Source organism: Lissotriton vulgaris, chromosome 4_1, assembly GCF_964263255.1.
Source record: "Lissotriton vulgaris chromosome 4_1, aLisVul1.2, whole genome shotgun sequence".
Taxonomy (NCBI): domain Eukaryota; kingdom Metazoa; phylum Chordata; class Amphibia; order Caudata; family Salamandridae; genus Lissotriton; species Lissotriton vulgaris.
The window spans coordinates 1,801,206,321-1,801,228,840 of NC_141691.1; the positions used below are offsets into that span (position 1 = coordinate 1,801,206,321).

A 22,520-nucleotide genomic window follows, 5' to 3' on the forward strand; every position below is an offset into this window, starting at 1 on the left:
GATCCAATCTTGGAAATCTGTAGCTGATAATGCTGAAGAATTTCCTCCCTGAGGATGGGAGGAGGCAAGGGACTCTAGCATCTGAGGAATGTCAGCGTTTTTCCAAGCACGTGTCCCCACCCTAATTCGGGGTCTCGGAAGTGAAGGATGTAATGCCCGTATATTTTGCTGAAATATAATAGCCCTGTGGTCTGACCACGTGATGGGAATAATGTCCAGCACAGAGATGTCAGGATCATTAGTGAACAGACCATCAAGGGTATGTCCAGCTTGATGTGTAGTGCCCTTAACTAATTGGTGAAGTCCTAAATTAGCGAGGTCAGTCGTTAGTTGAATTGTATCAGAATTATCCTTCTCTTCCAAATGAAAATTAAAATCTCCAAGTATCGTGTAATTTTCTGAGCCGACAAAATTGTCATTTAGGACAGAGAGAGTGGAGAGAAAGACGCTACGAGGGCCAGGGGGTCGGTATAATATTATACCCTTTAGGGCTTGCTTGGGGTTAATGCTAATCGCAAAGGCAGCTGACTCACAATTAGCAGAGTTTATAGGATCGAGTGTGGTCCGGTCTTTGTCCTTGTAGATAATTGCAAGGCCACCACCTCTTCCTATGGGCCTATCATGTCTAGCAACGCTGTATCCATCTGGGATAGCGTCGCAAAAATCCGGACCAGAGCCGGCATCTGCCCATGTCTCAGTAGCGAACAGTAAATCTAGGTTATGAGCGATGATAAAACTCCTTGATGTGAAAACTGTGGCAAGGAAGTGAGCGTGTGTTGATTATCCATAAGAAGTATAGTTTTCACGCAAATCTCTGAACCGCAGCAAACTACCTCCCCCACATATATCTATGAGGATCTCAGGTCTGCCTGACAATTAAGATTGATTTATTAGGAAAGGAGATTTTGACATCAAAACAGTAGTCCACACTTGTAATAGAGCAGTATAAGTTTAATGAAATGCCCAAATCTTGGTAACTATGTACAATAATTTGCACACATTTCAGCCATGCATTGGTAGCATGTATTTTTTTGCAGTAGATAGAAATGATAATGACATATGTGCTGTGAATGCAATTGGTTCCTTATTATCCTTATTATGCTAATTGCCAGATCAGGTTGCCTGATTACCCTTAGGACTACATGTTGCAGTAGGCATACCATATAATACCCTAAAAAATGTATGACCACCATTCCTCCACTCTTCTATGAAAGACAAAACACAGCTCTCCAAATATGTAATGTAATTCCTTAAACAGATTTTAAGGTTTTCCATGGGTATATTTTGCAGCAAATACAGGGACTATATTCAATTTTGCTAGCACTATCTTCATCATCAGTAACATCCAGAACATCAGTCATGATTTATTAGATCACTTTAGATAGTATACTCTCTTTTCATGTCATGAATTATGTGTTATACACAAAAATTGAAATGATTTTTTCATTTATTTGACAGGAATCTAATTAATTTCCTGTGTTTTAGATTCGGTACTAGGTGCAGGACTAATTTAGTCTAGTTTTGTTGTAATCCTAATATTCTCCCTATGATGTTCATGGTAATGTGATATTGGGATGCTTTACCGCCTAAAAGTAGCTCAAGCATTACGCCTACATACAACAATACATGGTCAATAGGTTTTACCCTAATCTCTTTCTATCATTGCAATCTTTCTTGTTAATACATAGGTCTGACCACAGGATCACTGCATATATCAGGTACAATATGCCTTCTGAGTGAACACACACAGAGTGACTTCAATATTTAAGTTTACTTTTCAAGGACACAGATAGAATTGTCCTTCACCTTTTAAATCTGGGTGCTATTATAGACATATGGATATTCCACGTTTGTCACATTTCACTATAGCTCTATAAATGTGCTTGTGTTCAATGCAAAATATGTTTTTATACTTTGAGCATGACTTGTATTGGTTCGACACAGTATGTCACAGGCATTTAGCCATATTAACCTTCAATATGAAATTGGACTGGGTCTCCACGTTTCCAATGCCAATCAGGTCACACATTGAGTGTGATGGTACTTTAAACTACTGAAGTTTGGTTAAGAGCATGTATGGTAATTACTCTATGAAAACTGTGTTATATATAATTTTTGGAATACAACGTTGCCATTTGCATTACTTTTAACCCTGACAATGTTGTAGGGATATTTCCCTGATACAACGAAACACGTGTTGGCTAAGGCTAAAAGAAGATCATCTGAAGAAGATGAAATAAAACACAACCCATGAAGACAGGACATCAGATCATTTGTCTATTTAATAATTCTGATGATACTTTGTACAAAACTGTAATAGATTGAATGGCATGTGCTTCAAACCTTTAAATTATTATTCACCATTCCTAGGATGGTACTAGGGAAGTATGGTGTATCTTCCCACCATTAAATGCATCGCTGGCACTTATCCTGTTCAACAGACACACATACGCAACACTGTAAGGGCACTTGACACCTCCCTAACACCCAGTTCTAAAACTAATGAACATCAATAAGTATATGGCATACTATACTGATGAGAAGTCTTTCCTTCTTGTTAACTCCAAACCATGGACAACAGAGATATCAAAGGTAACACCAGAACATCTTTCATATCACCAAAAGCTATTTTAAGGGATTATATAGTGCTACGTTACCCTTTACTTTGTGATTGGAACTACATTTCTCAATCTAATAGCATAGTTTGGAGCATCGCCTTTTACAAAGTTCTTCAATAATATTCTTTATGTAAGCTTTCTCCATTGGGTTCATTGGCATGAAAGATTCTATGTTGATTAATATAAGAACATTGCCTTTATTGCAGGACAATGCTGACTTCTTCTACATTGATGTTTGGTCCTCCATTTACACTTGGGGAGGTGAATCACCTCCTGATGACGGCTCAATGGCTGTGATCACCGAGGGACAAACAATTCTACTGGATGCAAACACCGCTGTAATTAAGATGCTCGTCATTCAGGGTAAATTTGATAGTTTCCTAATTTCAGCCTTATACCAGACTTAATGAACAAATTAACTAAGCAAGAGATTAGTGATGTGGCAAAGTAGTCATTTTGGAATACCTGAAATCACAGAGAAGAATGCCCACATAGAGATTATGTTTTTATGAATGAAGGATAAGAAAATAGATTTCTGAACACATCTGAATTCTAACATCTGCCTATTGAACAGTGGTACGCTTACAATTATTATTAATTTGGGCCTAAAGAAGCTATGTCATATTAAGTGGTTAAACTTAAAGTCTTCATCATAAACAGAATGCCCTGCACAGTCAGACATATCTTCTTACTATTTCTATCCTCGTGTATTAGAAACTGTTTCTCTTTCAACAAGTACACCTGGGTCCATATTGCATAAAGTGCCCCATGACGCAACGGACGTTTGCGCCCGCTTTGCGCCACCACCCCCTGGGAAACTTTGGTGTTACAGAAGGGGCCGCAGACACTTATGTGGCCCCTTATAATAATACCAATAGCACTGGTGCATATAGTGCCCATAAAGCAGCAGCTCTAACTACAAGCGAGAGTTTGCTCATTTGCATGGGGTTGTGCCCAATGCAAATGAGGGAATCTCTTTGCCTCTGCACAGACACCATATTACTGACTTGAGTGCAGAGGCAAAGAAGCCCTCAGGAGGCGCACTGACAGGGGGAAAAGGGGGTCCCATGGACTGCACCAGTCAGCAAGGGGATCTCTATCCCCCTTTAAAAGTGCAGGCGGGTTGCCGCCTGCACTGTGGCTTCAAAGCAGCTGCTCCGCAGTTCACATGAATGCGCTGCCCCCAGGGCAGCAAGAGTTTGCTGCTGCCCTGGGGGCAGCGCATTCCCCATAATGCGTCTCATTTTCTTTCATTAAACTGATCGCACCTTTTTAAAGGTGCGCCCTGCACAATGTAGGAAAATGCACCCGTGAGTATTGTGGACCTAGATAGCAGTGAATTTTAGGAAATACAGAACGTCTTTATATAATGAATGTAAACAAGTTTGAAAATGTGCAAACCATAGAGAAAAAGTGTATTCTTCCATACAGCTCCTTTCTTCATCACTTTCACATATCTGGCCATTAGTAATAATGCATAGCGTCATTTTTGTTTGTTCCAATAAAAATTATTGCAACTGCTAGAACTTGGAACCCACATTTGTATTTAGCGATTAGGTATGTGGCAGGGTGTGTTTAGGGCATTCCTTCCAAATACTGAATTGCAGTGATATGTATGAATGTTTTGACACCGACTTACAGTGGCAAAACATTCATTTTTTTACCAACACCTCAAGAGTGGTGGTAACCATTCGCAGATGGGAAGGGGTCCCCATGGGACACCCTTCGCTTTGTTAATGTTGAAACACATAGTTTTAAGAGCTCGCAGTAGTTGGATCACGGTCTGCTCTTAAAAAAGAAAATGTAAATGTTGATTTTTATTTTTTTTCAAACGTATCCCATTTTCTTATAAGGGAAACAGACTGCATATAAAAAAAAAGAGGATTGCTTTAATAAAAAGCAATAACATTCATGTTCTGTTGGATTCTCGCTATTCCTAAAATGTGTACATGTTGCCCATAGATACTAATTATGTAAATAATATTGTCGTCAAAGTTGGTGCAGCAGGTTTCGCATTTTAGAGAAAATCATCTTTTTTGCTTTTGCTTTATATTTCCATAGAATCTCAACTTAATTATAAATGTCGAAATGCTGCATTCTTTCACTTTGAACAAAAACAATAACCACAATACTTAGTAAAGTGGGGTAATATAGGACATTTATATATTTTCTACATTATGATGTTGAACCATTTGATTGCTGACATTTAATGAATCACATTGCTTTCCCACTCATTAACCTCATGGCTGACTGTAGATGTATCAGGTTTATTTGAAGGGAACAATTATATGAGATAGATTAAATGTATCAGTACACCTGCTTTCTTGATAAATTTGGTTAGTCAACCCTCAATACGCATTTATTACTTTGTAGGTTTGGCTCTTTCCAACTTCCTGTGGATATTAGGAAGATTCATGTGATGAATAGATGAAATCAGTTATCACTAACAGTGTGGCTCTGTAATTGTGTTGATTTTCTCTATGATGATATTAGATAATTTAGGCAAAAACAATAAGCAAGAAGTCGGGCCAACTATGAAAAAGCCAAAGCAGCTTGGACCGTTTTAAAGTTAGCACTATTATACACCTGTGCAGGTGTAATTGAACATAAAATATTCCACTGATGCGGTTGGTCCCAAAGTGATATGTCAACCAATCAATCAATCAAACACATTTATAGAGCGCGCTACTTACCCGCTAGGGTCTCAAGGCGCTGGGGGGAGGGAGGGGGGTGCTGCTACTGCTCGAAGAGCCAGGTCTTGAGTTGCTTCCTGAAGGAGAGATAGTCCTGGGTCAGCCAAAGGTGGGTTGGGAGGGAGTTCCATGTCTTGGCTGCCAGGTAGGAGAAAGATCTTCCTCCGGTGGTGGTTCTGCGAATCTGTGGGACGGTGGCGAGGGCGAGGCTGGCGGATCGGAGCTGGCGGGTGGGTGTGTAGAAGGTGAGGCGGTTGTTGAGGTATTTGGGGCCCATGTCGTGGAGAGCCTCATGTGCGTGGGTGAGGAGCCTGAACGTGATCCTCTTGCTGACAGGGAGCCAGTGCAGGTCTCTCAGGTGGGCAGAGATGTGGCTGTGATGGGGGATGTCAAGGATGAGTCGTGCAGAAGCGTTCTGTATGCGTTGGAGTCTTTTCTGTAGTTTGTCTGTGGTTCCAGCGTTGAGGGCGTTCCCGTAGTCCAGTCGGATGGTGACGAGGGCCTGGGTGACCCTCTTTCTGGTTTCGGTGGGGATCCACAGGAAGATCTTTCGGAGCATGAGCAGGGTGTTGAAACACGATGACGAGACGGCGTTGACTTGCTTGGTCATCGTGAGGGAGGAGTCCAGGATGAAACCCAGGCTGCGTGTGTGGTCCGTGGGAATGGGGGCGGTGCCCAGTGCAGGGGGCCACCAGGAGTCGTCCCAGGCAGAGGCGGATGGTCCGAGGATGAGGACTTCCGTCTTGTCCGAGTTCAGCTTCAGATGGCTGAGCTTCATCCATTCCGCGACGTCTCTCATTCCTTCCTGGAGGCTGGCTTTGGCGGTGGCGGGGTCGTTGGTGAGGGAGAGGATCAGCTGAGTATCGTCAGCGTAGGAGATGATGTTTAGGTTGTGTTGGCGTGCGATGGCTGCGAGGGGCTCATGTAGATGTTGAAGAGGATGGGGCTGAGCGAGGAGCCTTGAGGAATGCCGCAGATGATCTTGGTGGCCGCTGAGCGGAAGGGAGGGAGGCGGACTCTCTGAGTTCTGTCCGAAAGGAAGGAGGTGATCCATTCCAGAGCTTTTCCTTGGATCCCGGCGTGGTGGAGGTGGGTTGTTAGGTTGGGTGGCAGACTGTGTCGAATGCGGCCGATAGGTCGAGGAGGATGAGGGCAGCAGTTTCCCCGTTGTCGAGCAGGGACCTGATGTCGTTGGTGACTGCGATGAGGGCGGTCTCGGTGCTGTGGTTAGCTCGGAAGCTGGACTGCGATGGGTTGAGGGAGCCGTTTGTCTCGAGGAAGGAGGTCAGCTGTTTGTTGACGGTCTTCTCAATAACTTTAGCAGAGAAAGGGAGGAGCGAGATGGGGCGGAAGTTCTTGAGGTCCGTGGGGTCCGCGGTCGGTTTCTTCAGGAGGGCGCTGATCTCTGCATGCTTCCAGCTCTCTGGAAAGGTGGCAGATGCGAAGGAGTTGTTAATGATGTTCTGGAGTTGGGGTGCGATGATGGAGTCAGCTTTGTTAAAGATGTGGTGTGGACAGGGGTCAGCTGGGGAGCCGGAGTGGATGGTGTTCATCACGTGGGTGGTGTCTTCAGTGCTGACGGGAGTCCAGGTGCAGAGGGTGGTGGTGGGGGGCATTGATTCGGTGGTTGGGGGCGTGGTCTGGGCGCCGAAGCTGTTGTGTATGTCGGCGATTTTGTTGTGGAAGAACAAGGCGAGTGAATCGCAGAGGTCTTGCGAGGGCGTGATGTTGTTGTTGCTGGCACTGGGGATGGAGAGGTCTTTGACGATGCTGAAGACTTCCTTGCTGATGTGGGTGTTGTTGTCCAGTCGTTCTCTGAATGCTGTCCTTTTGGTGGTGCGGATCAGCTGGTGGTGTTTGCGGATGGCGTTCTTGAGGGCTGTCATGTTTTCTGTTGACTGGTCGTGGCGCGAGGCTTTCTCGAGGGTGCGGCAGGATTTCTTGGAGTTCTTGAGGTCGTTGGTAAACCACGAGGCTTTCTTGCTGCCGGGTCTGCTGGGAGGATTCTTCAGTGGTGCCAGGGCTTTGGCACAGTTGGTGAGCCACTGTGTGAGGTTGCGGGCTGCACATGGGTTGTACATATTAATCTCCTTTTTATGGTAGCAAGCAGTCAGAATCACTGTTTGTAACCCTAAAACGGTTTGTATATTATCCCTTTTAAGTTTCATTAACTACTGCATTCTGTGTGTATTTTATTTATGCATGTGAACTTTTTCTTTTTGTCATTTACTTTGTTAAACATTTTTTATCTGGCTAATGGATCCCACCTCATAATAAAAGTGAATTAATATTTGCTGAATCAATTTTCCTGCTTTCCCACTTTCACACAGGTGGAACTCTCGTGTTTGATGACGCTGATATCGAATTACAAGCAGAGAATATTCTGATTACAGAAGGCGGAGTTCTTCAGGTACACAATGATGAAGCACCTGTTATATTTATTCAATGTTGGTCAAAGTGAATCTACATTACGGGTACTGTTAACTAAAGAGTGCACCATGAGGTGCCGGCTGTTGAATAATTTACCTAGGCCTTAATTAAAAACTTACTTTGGCTTATAAAGACGTTCTAAAAACCACAGGACTGTGCTTCAATGCTTGTATTATGATGTGAGGTAAAGATACCTTCAAGGGATTTTAATAAACACAGGAATTTTGAAATCACGTAAAGGATGAGATCGTGTGGGCTTAGTGATTTGGACGCACTAATGCTGGTTATGCAACAACAAAAATGACATATATTCAAAGCTGTCACTTGTGAGTAATCAGTCAGGAGAGACAGCAAAAAGAGATTGAAAAAAGGGTGTATATAAACAAAGAGTATTTAATCTTTTTTTCAAATCAAGTTAAAACGTTGGGTACAAGATAAACAGCAAAGATGTAAAAGGGTAAAACCATGAATCCACACAGCCCTTGTTACATCAATTGCTCAAGCTTTTCTACCTAACATAAAATTAATTAAATATTCAATGGTAGATAAAGCCACAGTCGACGTTTCGGTCTCTATTCTTTCGTGTAGGAGACCATCCTCAGGACATGGATTTCATATCTTGAGTACCCTAAAAATTATAACAGATTAAACATTTTTTAAAAATACTGTCTCAACCCAATGAAAGTATGATCTACTTGATATATATAACACCCAAAGAGCTCTCAACTCCTAGGAATAAAGGCAGATATTTAGGAATACCTTTTAGTTTAACCACAATCAAAAAATAGTGGTAAAGTAAAGGATACAAGATTTTGAGTTACACATATTATTTACATCATGAATGACATTCAAGAGATACAGTTTGTGAATCAAATTAGATAAAAAGTAAATTCTTCATTTACGTAATGAAAAACATTTAAAAGATACAATTTAAACATCAAGTTAAATAAATAATATCATAATTAAGGAGTGTACTTCCTAAATAATGTCAATTCTATGTCATCATCAAAATTGTCCGCAGGGTATCCATTTTAGCACAAGAGAACCTTAGGTTAACATTCAATGTATTAGTTCTATAATGGTTAGGACAGTGATCTAAAAAGAATTAGGTCAGGAATCAAATTTGCACGTTGTTTACACATGATAGACAAGTTAATTTGAGTGTTGGCATAAAAACCACCCTCATTTTTAACATATTTTTGTACCTCAATCATGTAGGCGCATGTGTCAATCATGCAAGCGTCCGGATCATAAAGTCAATTTCCTAGCGCTGATACTGATTCGAGAATTATCGTATTGCGCTGAAGTACCCTGTGATTGGATAGTGAAGCAGAGCAAGAATTGGATTACATTACAGGTTTATGACACCCTACTACAGATTGATGCTGGCATTCTGAATTTTATTACAGATTGATGTGGTATCCTGAACACAATTGTTGATATGTTACCACATTTGTTTTTAGGTACATATGTTTTTGACTTAAATGGAAACCCGACCACGCCTCTCTAGACGTGGTCACAAACTTGATAATGACTTTTTCACCAACGTGGCCACATACGCTAGGTGCCATGCAAAATTATGAGATACATCAAATAATTTTGCCCTTTTCTATTTTATTGTGCACCCACAATTAAGATAACTTTGTGGGTCCCAGAGACAACTTTGTGGGTCCCGGAAATATATGTCTATAACAAATAATTCTTCGGTGCCCAATGGGTATACATTGTTGTCTTACACCACAAATTTGGTGACAAAGGATCACTGTATAAAATAACTGTGACATATGGTAATTAGACACTATACTGGCGTGTCGATGAGTTAACCATTATAGAACTAATACATTGAATGTTAACCTAAGGTTCTCTTGGGCTAAAATGGATACCCTGCGGACAATTTTGATCATGACATAGAATTGACATTATTTAGGAAGTGCACTCCTTAATTATGATATTATTTATTTAACTTGATGTTTAAATTGTATCTTTTAAATGTTTTTCTTTACGTAAATGAAGAATTTACTTTTTATCTATTTTGATTCACAAACTGTATCTCCTGAATGTCATTCATGATGTAAATAATAGCTGTTACTCAAAATCTTGTATCTGTTACTTTACCACTATTTTTTGATTGTGATTCAACTAAAAGGTATTCCTAAATATCTGCCTTTATTCTTAGGAGTTGAGAGCTCTTTGGGTGTTATATATATCAAGTACATCATACTTTCATTGGGTTGAGACAGTATTTAAAAAAAAATAATCTGTTATCATTTTTAGGGTACTTAAGATATGAAATCCATGTCCTGAGGATGGTCTCCTACATGAAAGAATAGAGACTGAAACGTCGACTGTGGCTTTATCTACCATTGAATATTTAATTAATTTTGTGTTAGGTAGAAAAGCTTGAGCAATTGATGTAACAAGGGCTGTGTGGATTAATGGTTTTACCCTTTTACATCTTTGCTGTTTATCTTGTACCCAACTTTTTAACTTGATTTGAAAAAAAGATTAAATACTCTTTGTTTATATACACCTGTTTTTCAATCTCTTTTTGCTCTCTCTCCTGACTGATTACTCACAAGTAACAGCTTTGAATATATGTCATTTTTGTTGTTGCATAACCAGCATTAGTGGGTCCAAATCACTAAGCCCACACAATCTCATCCTTTAAGTGATTTCAAAATTCCTGTGTTTATTAAAATCCCTTGAAGGTATCTTTACCCCATCATACTCTTTGCCCAAACCCTCAAGGGTATACTGGGTCGCCCACTATCAATTCTCTCTCTTGTATTATGATGTGTCAGTACTGAAATTAACTTAAGCTTTACCTAAATTCAGTTATTCTTTGGCTGAGTACTGCAGAATAATTGAACCATACACAAAAGTAGGCATTTATATAGCAGATCCGGCAAGCAGAAGAGTCTATCTGCAATGTAGATATATTATTATTAGCAATAGAGGAAACCTATTATAAATTTGAGGAAAGTTAAACTGAATCCAAAAACAATTTTAAAATCATTGATTTATAAAGTATAATTGGTTTTTCTTCTTTTTTTTTAATGTTTTATTTTTCCTGTATGAAATAAGTCCTTTCCCTTGCCTACGCATGAGCATTCTGTAGGATGTATGGGCCATTGTTCATACAGACCTTTTTGTTCTATTACCTGTAATCTTTATTGATTATCATTCTATTGTTCTAATTCATATTCTGATATAGGGATCAAACTGTCACTGGCCAGCAATGTCCCGATATAGATACACCACTTTCTACATTTTCTACATTGAATATTGTGTGACTATTGAATATTAAGCTTTCTGTTTACCATGTGTTTATTGTAGATTGGGACAGAAGGTGCCCCGTTTCAGCATAAGGCAATAATCACACTTCACGGGCATCTGCGCTCTAAAGAACTTCCACTTTATGGAGCAAAGACTCTTGCAGTAAGAGGAGGAATCCTTGACCTCCACGGTAAGATTTCTACATCTGAAGCCCTCTCTGTCTTTTAGCATGGTTTAAAACACAACAGGTGAATTAAAATACTTACTCAGTGAATATATAATAACGACCTAAAAGCATATAGGATACTGCTCAAGGAGAGATGGTTAGTATGAGAAAATGCATTACAGTTTAAAAAACAAATTTGTTTTGGTGGGTTGTAGTCCACCCCAATTAATAGTGTGACTAATCTTGTTAAGTCCATTAAAAGTTTCAGTAATTTAAACCTGAGCTCAAACCCTGGTAGGTATGTCATAGAGCAGGCAGGCTTAACTTTGAAAAATGTGCAAAGGATTAAGAAGTACCAAACAGTTAAAATGCCCCCCCAACAAAATACATAACAATTCCACTCCAATTTACAAAAATAGATAATATTGATCACAATGAGAACAAAACTGTAAAAATCCAATAAAGAGAGTCAGGGATATGAACTGTTATGGTTTGAATACAATTTCAGCAACACAAGGCACAATGCGCCAACCAAGGGCAACTGATCTTGCTAGACAGTGAAAAAGGTAAGGTTTAAGGCCAGCCGCGATGAAGCCTGTGTTGGATATAGATTCCCAGCTCTTCCTGGATGGAAATTTTAACTTCTGATTTTTAGCCTATTTAGATTTTGACAGACGGGTTACTCCATCACAACGGTGATGGATATCCTATCCGTCTAAATATAACGGAAATAAAACAGAAGTCAAAGTTCATCAGTGGGGCAAGGCAGCTGGCAGTGGCTGAGATAGGTTCCATTAGAGCGGATAGCCTGGTGAAGCTGTTGACTTGGTCTTCCGTTGACCTCTGATGAGCAGGAAAGCTCCAAGCGAGAAAATTCAGTTTCACGACCAAAGAAGATCCAGCCGGATACTTTGGCACCTTTGCACAATGACAGTTTTTACCCTCATACTTAGGGCCTGATTATGACTTGATGATTTTGGAGTGGGTGGCACCCACTGCCCCGCTTCCACACTGCCAAACCGCACCACCTGCTGCACGAGTTTTCTCATGCTGTGGCAGGTGGTCCTTTGGTGTTCCCAAGTAAGTGCCTATTAAAAAGCCACCTCAATGGGAATGCTAAAGCCTTTTCCTTCATAGCATGGACTGTGCAGTATGGACAGCGAGTATGAACCGCCAAACTCGTAATTAGGCCCCTAGTTACTTTTTTGGAGCTCAGATCCCTCCAGCAGTGCAAAGCTACAAGCTGTAACCTAACAGGCCTCCATTTGGCTGAGTACATTCTCTGCATTGTCCCACTGAAATGAATTTGCTGCTGCAGAAAAGTTCCAAGAGAGAGCAACTTGAATTATCGGCCCAGCATTAACGTATCTTTGTTGGATTGACTTGGTGGGTCAGTCCTAGCCTTCTGTCGGTTCTCCAAGCAAAAGTCCTTGAAAATGTTTCTAAGGCTCAGCTTTTGGGGTTGGGCAGAAGGAGCGCTCACTAACAGTTATCTAAGGACTCCAGTTCCTTAGGGACACCATTTGGAGGTCAGGGCTCACTCCAGTAGAATTCACCAGCAGGGTCCATGGCAGGACTGGTCAGCCGGGCTCTTTAGGAAAGTTGGCTTCTTGCAGCTTTTGCATTGCTGTAGCACAATAAGACATCAGTCAACTGACCCTTGGAAACCACATCTCAGTCTTGGGGACAGGTGGGAGCAGGTCCTGTCCTTGTGGGTCTCTTCATGCTTCATAACAGCAGGTACAGTCCTTTTCTTGTCTTCCACAGGCTTAGAGGTGATCTTAAGGGGTTACTGCAGGTGCTACATGTATGCCCATTACCAGCCTGTTGGTAGGGCAACACTCCTGACCATTCCCCAACCAGTGCCGCAAAAGATCCCTGTCATTGCAGCCTGTTTGCAGTTTTAAAGCACCATTTCCACCTGGAAAAATAAACCTTTTCCCAGTCCTAAACCTTCCTGTATAATACATATGTCACCCCTAGGGTAGGCCCTAGACAGCCCATAGACATGGTGCAGTGTATTAAATATTTTGCACACATATTTTTAAATTTTAAATGGACTGGTAGTGAACAACTCTAAAATGAATACATGAACCTTCACCTGTTGACATGTAGGGCCTAGTTAGGGGTGACTTATGAGTAATAACAAGCATTGGTAAATGCATTACGTTTCGTCTATGTGATTAATAATCTGTTTTTATTATAAGTTGTTGCTTGGTGATTTGCTGAAACTTTTTTAAAGTGTTATAACTTACAATTTCAATAGTCTAATGGAAATAACAGGCAGTGAGCAGGCTGCTATGCAATTTACTGTGTTTAACAAAAGAAAGGTACATGGTTTAAGGCTCCATAAGTAATACATAGATGACTGATGGATCAGGGCTGGCGCTTGCAGCGAGGTTGGTATAGAAACAGATGTGATGGCTCTAGGTGATGGAGCAATGTTCCTTCACTATGATCTGTCATATTCGGGAGAAAATGATGTGAGTCCAGAGACCACTTGAATCAAGTTGAGAGCAATTTTTTAAGGATTCCCAGATGCAGGGTTGTTGTGTGTTTTTGATTATGTTAGTGGTAGTGTTAAGGAAGACGCCTGCAAATGCTCTGGAATTTGAAGGAGACCTTTAAATAATGAGCAATGAGCATATAATAGTTTGGATTAGTAAGCAGCTGACAAAAGATGATTCTTATTCTAGAGTGGCAAGCTTGTGGCCATTAAGGAGTGCTGAAAAACAAGTGCTAGTGCGTGTCCAGTCTTTTTGGGGGCTGGGGGTACCCTGTGTAGCTGTAAAATCCTTGTGAAGTATGGGTAATGCATTGTTTTCGAGACAGATTTCAGTAAAGAAGGCTGGTCAACTGTTGTATTCTCTTTACTTGTATTCTGCTGTATCACTTTAAGACTCACATTCTATGTTCCTGATGTCATATTCTGCTTTGCTTTGTCTGGATTCTTCCTTGTGAGTTAGCTCCCTGGCTTTCTGATGGGAACACCAGTTATTCTCTGTAGTGCTTAATAAATACCCATTAAGCTTTTATCTGCCTTCCAACTTCATTTATAACATCAACCCAGTTCAGGAGATTGTTATGCATAGATTATGCGTATATAGAAACCTGCTCTGCTGGGGGTTGTGAGGTTATGGGAAGGGGATGATGGTAAGGTAGGGTGGTTAGTAGGCCAGGAGGCTGAAGGAGAAGAATAAAAGGAGGGGGAGTGTTGTCAGGCCCTCTTTCTGACCCCTTGGTAGGAATGGTTATGTGTAGTGAATAGGAGAATGACACTAGGCTGTGTATAATATAATGTGATTAGGGAGTGGAGCCAAAAGCCAAGGGTGCGATGAATTCAAGAAAAGAAAGGCCTCTCAGTAGTTCAGGTGCTTAAGATCAGTACAGGGCAGAACAAGGGAGGCAAATATAGCAGCCCCTCAGAGGTTCAGATTGAGGACCTGCAACAGAATCAAATCAATTAAGAATCACAAATATCGAAGAATGGGCGTAGAGAGGAACACAAAAGAGAGAAGAAAAAGAAATGTGTGGAAAAATGCAGTATAATTAAATAAAAAAAAACATAACACTAGCTTACCCGCTTTGTGTTAGGCAGTGTTTTACACACCAAATAGGGGCAAAAGTTGAATGTGGAGCTTAGGAGTGGCCTTCAGCAGTGCCCATCAATAGAGCTGAAACAATTTTCTGAGTGGGGGTGATGGTATCGGCTCACTCCAATCAAAGGAGTCTAGAAACGGTAATTGTTCCAAGTATGGCTCAGCATCATTTTGACTACAGATACTTAGAAATATTTTATTGGAAGAGAGAAAAAAGGGGGGGGGGGAAGGAAAAAGAAGCTGGAAGGAAGATTTAGCTCCGATAATATGCTTGAGGTTCTCATTCCGATGAACAGCCATGATTCACTCGTGACAAGGACATGCTGAAATTCCATATGGTGAGTGGAAAAGACAAACGCAGATCTTGGGTACACCAGTCTGTAATAAGGCTCGTCTCGAATGTGAGAAGCATGCAGAAAGGGGAGTTATCAATGAACAAACAATAGTGGAAAAAAACGATGATTACCATTGTAATCTCTCAAACGTATCATGTGATGAAGGATGCCACCAATATACCATACTGTGGGTGCAACCTATAGCTGGCCACATTACCTAATGCAAGATGCATGATGCAATATTGCCACATTAAGGGAATGCTGAGAGTTAATGTACCACGTCTGGAAGAGAAAAAAACATCTAATGAGGGTTTTTCTAAGGGGATGAAGAACTGCAAGTATCGGATCACCAAAGCCCGGGATCACTATTCTTAGTCAAAGGGCTACAAAATCAGATTAATGAAAAGTGAATCAATAAATTAGCCAGTAAGTGTGCACCCAAGTTGCTATTCGAAGCTCATAGGAACAAGCATTTGCAATGCAAACTGGGCTCGGCTTTTGTGAGAGTTGGAGCTATTGGTTTTGTAAACAACAATGTCTTCTACCGGTGTGTTTTGAGTTGTAGTGGGGAAAAAAGGAGGGACAAAGAAAAATGATTTCCTATAGCTAGCAAGGATTTTGAAAGGACACCGACATAGACAACTAGAGTTCACAGTCATCTGCGATAATCTAACAATAAAATAACATCTGTATATTTACGGAGTGGCGTCTGTCCCACAAGTGACAGAACTGCTGCAAGTTTCACAAATGTGCTTTCTTCTGAGAAGGAGGTGGGCTGCCTCATCCACCTGCAAATACTACAGTGTTGTCAGATTGTTTTGGTTGTAAAAATGCTTTCAAGACAGGTGAGCTCCGCAGACGCCTCAATGTGATATGGAAGGTTAATGGGTTCACAATAAAGCGTGACACACTCAGCCTTTCAACCTTCATAGGTGGAAAAGAGTGCCCAATTATGTTGAATGGAAGTAACATGTGACTGACAGTGCTGTGAAGTCACCAGTCTGGTGGAATATGCGCTATAAAAAGTATCCATTATCACGGTAAGCAAAATCAAGTAAGATGACGCAGCTGGCTTAGTGCCTGCCCAGAGACTTGTTCAAATTCAAGGGTTACCAACCCAGCCTTTTGTCATTTTGTTGACCGTTAACTGGTACCATTGATTTGGATTACAACATCACCTTTCATCTCGGCACCTAGAGACTTTAGATTTTCTGGTGTGGACTTTGATATTACTTGTCCCCATTGTAAGCTTTCTTCCCAGAGGTGTATGTGTCATTTCTTGAATGTTACTGGCCTTGCTGAAACTGGCTGTCAATGCTTGTGAAAGGAAGGAGGTGCTGGTACATTAGTTTCCTGAATGCGAGCAGTGGAAAGACGAGTAATCCAATCAGAAAACAGTAAAGAAGAAATGCTCCAGAGGCAGCACAAACAAAGAGGAGGAAAACAGGCCATGGAACAAGAAGCAGGGATATAGCAGATAAGAGAACCAACCAATCAAGGTTTAGGGGCTAAACCCAATTCCACGTTATGTATATATGGTAATGTACTAGTAACAATAAGTCTTTGACACCAAACAGCTGAAACTGTGTGTGGGACCCTAAAATGTAGGTCCCTGAATGTAAGCAGAGAATGGATACAAGTCATCCAATTTAAAGTACGGCCAAGAAGCTACGCTTCAGGAGGAGAGGAAGGAAAGCCATTTAATAGAGAGTAAGTAAATAATATTGACAATAATGCCAATCAGAGGTGAACAAAGGACTGCCACAAAGCCCACTAGTCGTATTGATATTGTCCACAACAGGTCTTCAACACCAGACACCTAAAAGCTGCCTATATGCGGAACCTAAAACAGTTGACTCATGTTTGAAAGAGAAATGTTAGAGGGCTCTAGGAAATGTGCACTTTCATAGCTTCAATTCTGTAAAGCCTTCAAACATGGGACTGGGGATCCAATTTAGAGTATCACCATTGACCCAACATCCTGTAATTCTGGGCAAATCACTCAATATCCCTGTGCCTAAAAACAAAAATGAATGTGTCCTTGTGTAATGTAACTGGTGCTCCTATACCTTTGGGTCACGTTTACGCCATATAAAATTGCAAAAACAAAAAATGATCTTGTTTCTAATGGTTTGCTATGAATTCCCTAGTGCTGGCCACCCTTGAGTAATGGTGGGCTTTACATACCAGTTAATATAGCATCCACTATTTGTCCACTAAAAGCACCAATGTATTGAGACCACCTATCATCCATCATGTTGCTACAAGTGTCACAAAGGAGGTGGGTACCTACACTAGTACCTGGACTGACAGATGTGGGCAAAGACCTATCTGCATATGCGGGGATCAGCACGTTAAGTGAACAGAAATAGTGATTCCTCTGTATCCCCATAAGCTTACTGCCCAAAGCAGTTTAGAATTCCGTTCTTGGACTCCACATAATTTTTTTAAATGTAAAATTCTGAAAATAATATTTCACAGATAGCAGTGTATCGCTCAGGTCATGATTTAGTGCAGCACATAAAACAAACACTTGCTATATGGCGGTTCACAGCAAAGACAAAACTCTTCCAACAACGCACCATGCTTGCCATAGTTTACTATCCGTGCAAGATTTGCAACCTGCGTAGCCCTGCAGGCCAAGTTTCCTAAAGCGCTTACCTAAACTATAGGCCATAATTGGCATAGTCGCTATCGTTCCCGTCAAACGGCCAACTATTTACCTCCAGTACGAGAAGTGTATTTTCCATCCCTCATCAGCTGCAAAAAAGGGTCTGATATTTCTGCAACTGACCAGCTCACAGGTCGCCGTTGTCCTTCTATCGTCTTTCTTCATATGGTAACGTAACTGGAATCTCCAGGAGGACTCCCCATTTTCCTTAGTCAGCTATGAGAGTAGTAGGAGGGTGCTTCTTGTTTAGAAGTGTTTTAGGCCCCATAGAAAATGCAGGGGGCTGCCAGAGCCCAAACACCAACCTTAAAGATACCCAATGAGGAGCTATATAAAAAGGCAAAAAATTGCTGCTTCCATCCAAAGTATGAGGGCAAAATCCTAAATATCAGTGATTGGGGTAAATCAAAAGGAGGGCAATTATAGCTGCCCTCTTCAGAGCTGGGGGACCCAGGTTCAAGTCTTGGCATCGGCCCAACATCCTGTGAGTGTGAGTGTGGGCAAATCACCTCATCTCCCCATGCCAACCAAAAATGATTGTGTCCTTGTGCAATGTAACTGGTGCTCTTGTAAAGCACTCCAATACCTTCTGGGTCTTTGCGCTGTATCAAACTGCCCAACAAAATATGTAAACACAAAAATTCTGCGCCTACCTAATATATTAAGGCAAACTATATTTTCACGTCCTCTCCTCTTCTGTGATACTTGTTTTCCTTGCTTTGGAGGTTGAGAAAACCATGACAAGAAATATCCAGCATTTTTTACATGCCATGATACAGCACACAATGTAGAAGGTTGCTACACTGTACCGTGTCTTAATCTACTACTGCTCTATCAAAAGCAAGGAAAATAGAATCAGTAAGTGGGGCTGATATAGTGCTATACAAGACAATCACAAAACAATTATGCACCTACCCAATGTCAGCCAAAGGTAACACATGCAATTATTAATGTTGGTACTGCATATCCTGCCCTGAGCAATTACCTCTGCCTAGGTGTGACGGGAGTAAATGAAGGTATTCCCTACAAGAAACACACAGGAGGGCTAGAGCCATTCCTGAGGAAAAGCCCACAGGACTACGCATGTAGTGGCTGACAAAAAAGCTTACAGTGGTGCACCAAGTAGGAACTGGGTTAGTGAGCATTCAACAAATGTGAGGGTGGCGTGCACATAGAAAGGCATGGAAATCGGTGAGGGACTAGAATGTGAAAGCCCCCAAGGCTATCCCAATTATGCGGGGTTCATATCGGAGATAGGTGATAATAGGGCAAAGTGCATATTTCATAGTGGAGAATTTATATACAGAAAGTCTAGTATTGGCGTAAAACGAAAATAGGAATGAGGTAGAACCTAATGCATTTACCAATCTTGTGAAAAAAACACACAAACCATTTAAGAATGAAGCAAATAATCAGGCATTGCAATAAAAAACATGTAATCAAAGGCACTCAAAGCAAGCTGTAACACGCTGCCCATAAAAGTAAGTGGTATGCAGCATTAACAACAAAAAAGTAGTTGAAGCACCAACGCATAATCGGGCATTGCAATAAAAAATATGTACACAAATGCCAGATATTTATAGTCATTGTTTGCTCAACCTCCAAAGCAGGAAAAACCTTACATTATTCCAGAAATATTGTTATCAATGGAAGGGTAGAAACCACAGCATTTCAGTGAATGTTGTCGAAATGTTGCTGTTGGTGCATAAAGAGTGAAATATTTTTCTGTCTATACTTTGCCTTTGGAAAACTGACAAACATTTCAATTTCATAGTCAAGAATCTTACTATATTTGAGCTAGCTAGTTCACTCACACTTGTCTCACATAGGTGTACTTGGACGCTTACTGAAACATTCAGCTGGAGTAAAAACAATCGAAAATAAGTCTGAATACTCTAAAAGAAACTAACAAGGCTTTTTTATCATAGGGTTGCCGGTCCCTGTGACTTGGACTCGATTGGCTCAGACTGCTGAAGCAGGGACATCTACACTGATTTTACAAGATGCTGTAACATGGAATGTTGGTGATGAAATTGTTATTGCAACCACAGGAAGCAGGTATTTTTCTTTAAAGGTAGCACATCATAGGTTTTTCCATCCTAAATGGAGTTGTGTGAAGATCACCTTTCTTCTATTATTGTTTTTATGTCGGGAACAGTGGTTGATTCTGGAGGAGGTGAGTGAGTTTGATGGATATGAGTAGGTGATTGGTTTCTCCGTGATGTGATGTTTACTTCTTTTTCAGTTTTTATATGTGACCAATGCATGTTACACAAAGCACTTTCTTGGGGAAGTGGAAGTCGCCTTATACAGCTTTCACAGCATACAGGCACTTTAGAGGCTTATGGCTCAGACAAGACAGTGAAGACGTTATCAATGTCCTTTTTGTCTTCAAATTTATCTATCTATCTATCTATCTATCTATCTATCTATCTATCTATCTATCTATCTATCTATCTATCTATATTCACTGAAAAAACTATAGGTTTCAGACATGTTATAGTTAGGAATTAGCATTTATAAAACCTTAGAAATTCACAGAAAAAAACATAAGTTTTAGGGGTGTTATAGTTAGTTGGACATTTCACTCGTACAAAACCATTGAAATTCCCCCGTTATAGTTAGTTGTAATAACTATAACTCGCGCACCCGCAATCTACTGCTGATGATGTCACATATTACATCATTCATGACATGGTCAGTGACATCACTGATGACACCACTGATGACTTCTCAAATGACATCACTGATGACATATCTGAAGACATCTCAAATGACAATACTGATGACATCACTGATGACATCATCCAGTGAATGTGGTTTGGTTCGATATTTAAATAAGTATTATAAATATATATATATATAGCAATCTGCCTTGAAGACTAAGTGCATGTATAAGTGTCTGAATGGAGGATTTAGTAGCAATGTGATTGACTGTCTAAGTGACATATTTGAAATGTCTCATTAAATATATTGGATAGAGATTAAACTTTGTGAATACCTGTATCACTCTATCTCTTGCTGTGTAAACTACTACATAAGTTGGTTACTAGCTATGTGAAAGTCTATATTAGTTATTCATTAGTAAAGTGAGTATTTGTATGGGATAGTGAATGAATGTGTGTGTGGTTGGGTGGGAGGTGTGTGACCGTCCAAAGATGTGTAAATAGTTGATTTAGTAGGTATATAAGGTTAAGACTGTATGTGGAAACAGTTGTTTGGGTGAGTGAATCTCTTTATGGGTGTGGTGATGAGTAAATATATTTCTCAATGATACATGTCCAAGAAATTAGAAATATAAAAAGCAGCGTATGTGACAGTTGTTGTATATAAATAACTATACATAAGACTCAGTGATTGTATGAGTGACGTATGGATAGCTGTATACTTGTAATAGTGATTTTATAACACACTAAGAATGAGTTACTATCTATATCATTAAATAAAGTGGTGTTTGTGTAAGTGTGTAGCTTAGTAAATATAAGTATGATTAACTGTTTGCATAAGTGAGTAGAATGACTAGATAAGTGAATAGGATGTGTGCTGGTGTGTAATGTTGATGTAGGTGTATACGTATATTTATTAGTGTTCTATTGATCTTTGTTAGCATGTATGAGTGAATCTATAGGTAAGTGTTTAGATGTGTGTGTAGATGTAGGAATCACTGAGTGGGTTTTTAGAAACTTGTATTGGTGTGTCAATGGTTTCAAATATGGTACTCCATATTTTATAATGAGTGTTGAAAGGTTGTACTAGTGTATGATGAGATGTATTAGATTGTCACGTGGATAATGTCAACAGTGATGTCATCAGTGATGCCATTTGAGATGTCATCAGTGATGTCATCAGTGATGTCACTAACCATGTCATGAATGATGTAATATGTGACATCATCAGCAGTGGATTGCGGGCGCGCTAGTTATAGTATGTTCAAATAACTATAACGGGGGAATTTCAATGGTTTTGTATGAGTGAAATGTCCAACTAACTATAAAACCCCTAAAACCTATGTTTTTTCAGTGAATTTCTAAGGTTTTTTTAAATGCTAATTCCCAGCTATAACATGTCTGAAACCTATGGTTTTTTCAGTGAATTTCAAAGGTTTTGTAAATGACAATTTTTAAATGTATTAATTCTTATATTTATTTTTTTGATACTGATTTACTATATTTTTTAAAACTATTTATTTTTAGATATTTTATTTTTTAAATTACATTATAATTACATTATACATTACATTACAAAATATACATTCTCAGAATTAATTACTTTAGTTTAAATACTTTGCAAATAGGCAATAGACTTTTAAGTACAGTAGTTACAGTTGTTGTAATGTGCAACACAATTTCAGACACAATGCAACATTGATCTCAAAGTGAATTTCTAGTTAAATGCAATTAGTTTCTTTTTGGATTACTTTTCTAACCACAAGAATAGATCCTATATATCAGTCCTGGGATATCTCCTGTAAACAGCTGAGTAAAAACGTTTTGGTTACAGTAGTGATTTTTAAGGAAAATTATTGTATTTTAAAAGTTGACACTGAGAAACTTTTTCACATAGAATCACCAATGTTATCCTATGGGAGGAAATTCACTTATCAGGTAAGTAGTGTTAACGTTACTTTTTCTTACTCAGTGGTGGATCCTGGATCCAGCACAGGTGCATCTCCTGTAAACGGTCGAAAGAATGCGTTTAAGTCCTACAGGCAATTTTTGAGGCATATTTTTAT

The 22,520-nt window shown here is 40.0% G+C and overlaps 1 protein-coding gene across 1 annotated transcript in view; it reads left to right on the forward strand.

The window, feature by feature from the left end:
* Window positions 1–22,520, forward strand: part of LOC147724578 (fibrocystin-L-like) — a 1,433,379-nt gene that overhangs the window by 884,152 nt on the left and 526,707 nt on the right. The window contains exons 45-48 of the mRNA XM_086966122.1: window positions 2,825–2,981; window positions 7,642–7,721; window positions 11,078–11,207; window positions 19,717–19,846. Of these exons, the coding sequence (XP_086822248.1) occupies window positions 2,825–2,981; window positions 7,642–7,721; window positions 11,078–11,207; window positions 19,717–19,846 (497 nt within the window). The remainder of the gene's footprint in view (window positions 1–2,824; window positions 2,982–7,641; window positions 7,722–11,077; window positions 11,208–19,716; window positions 19,847–22,520) is intronic.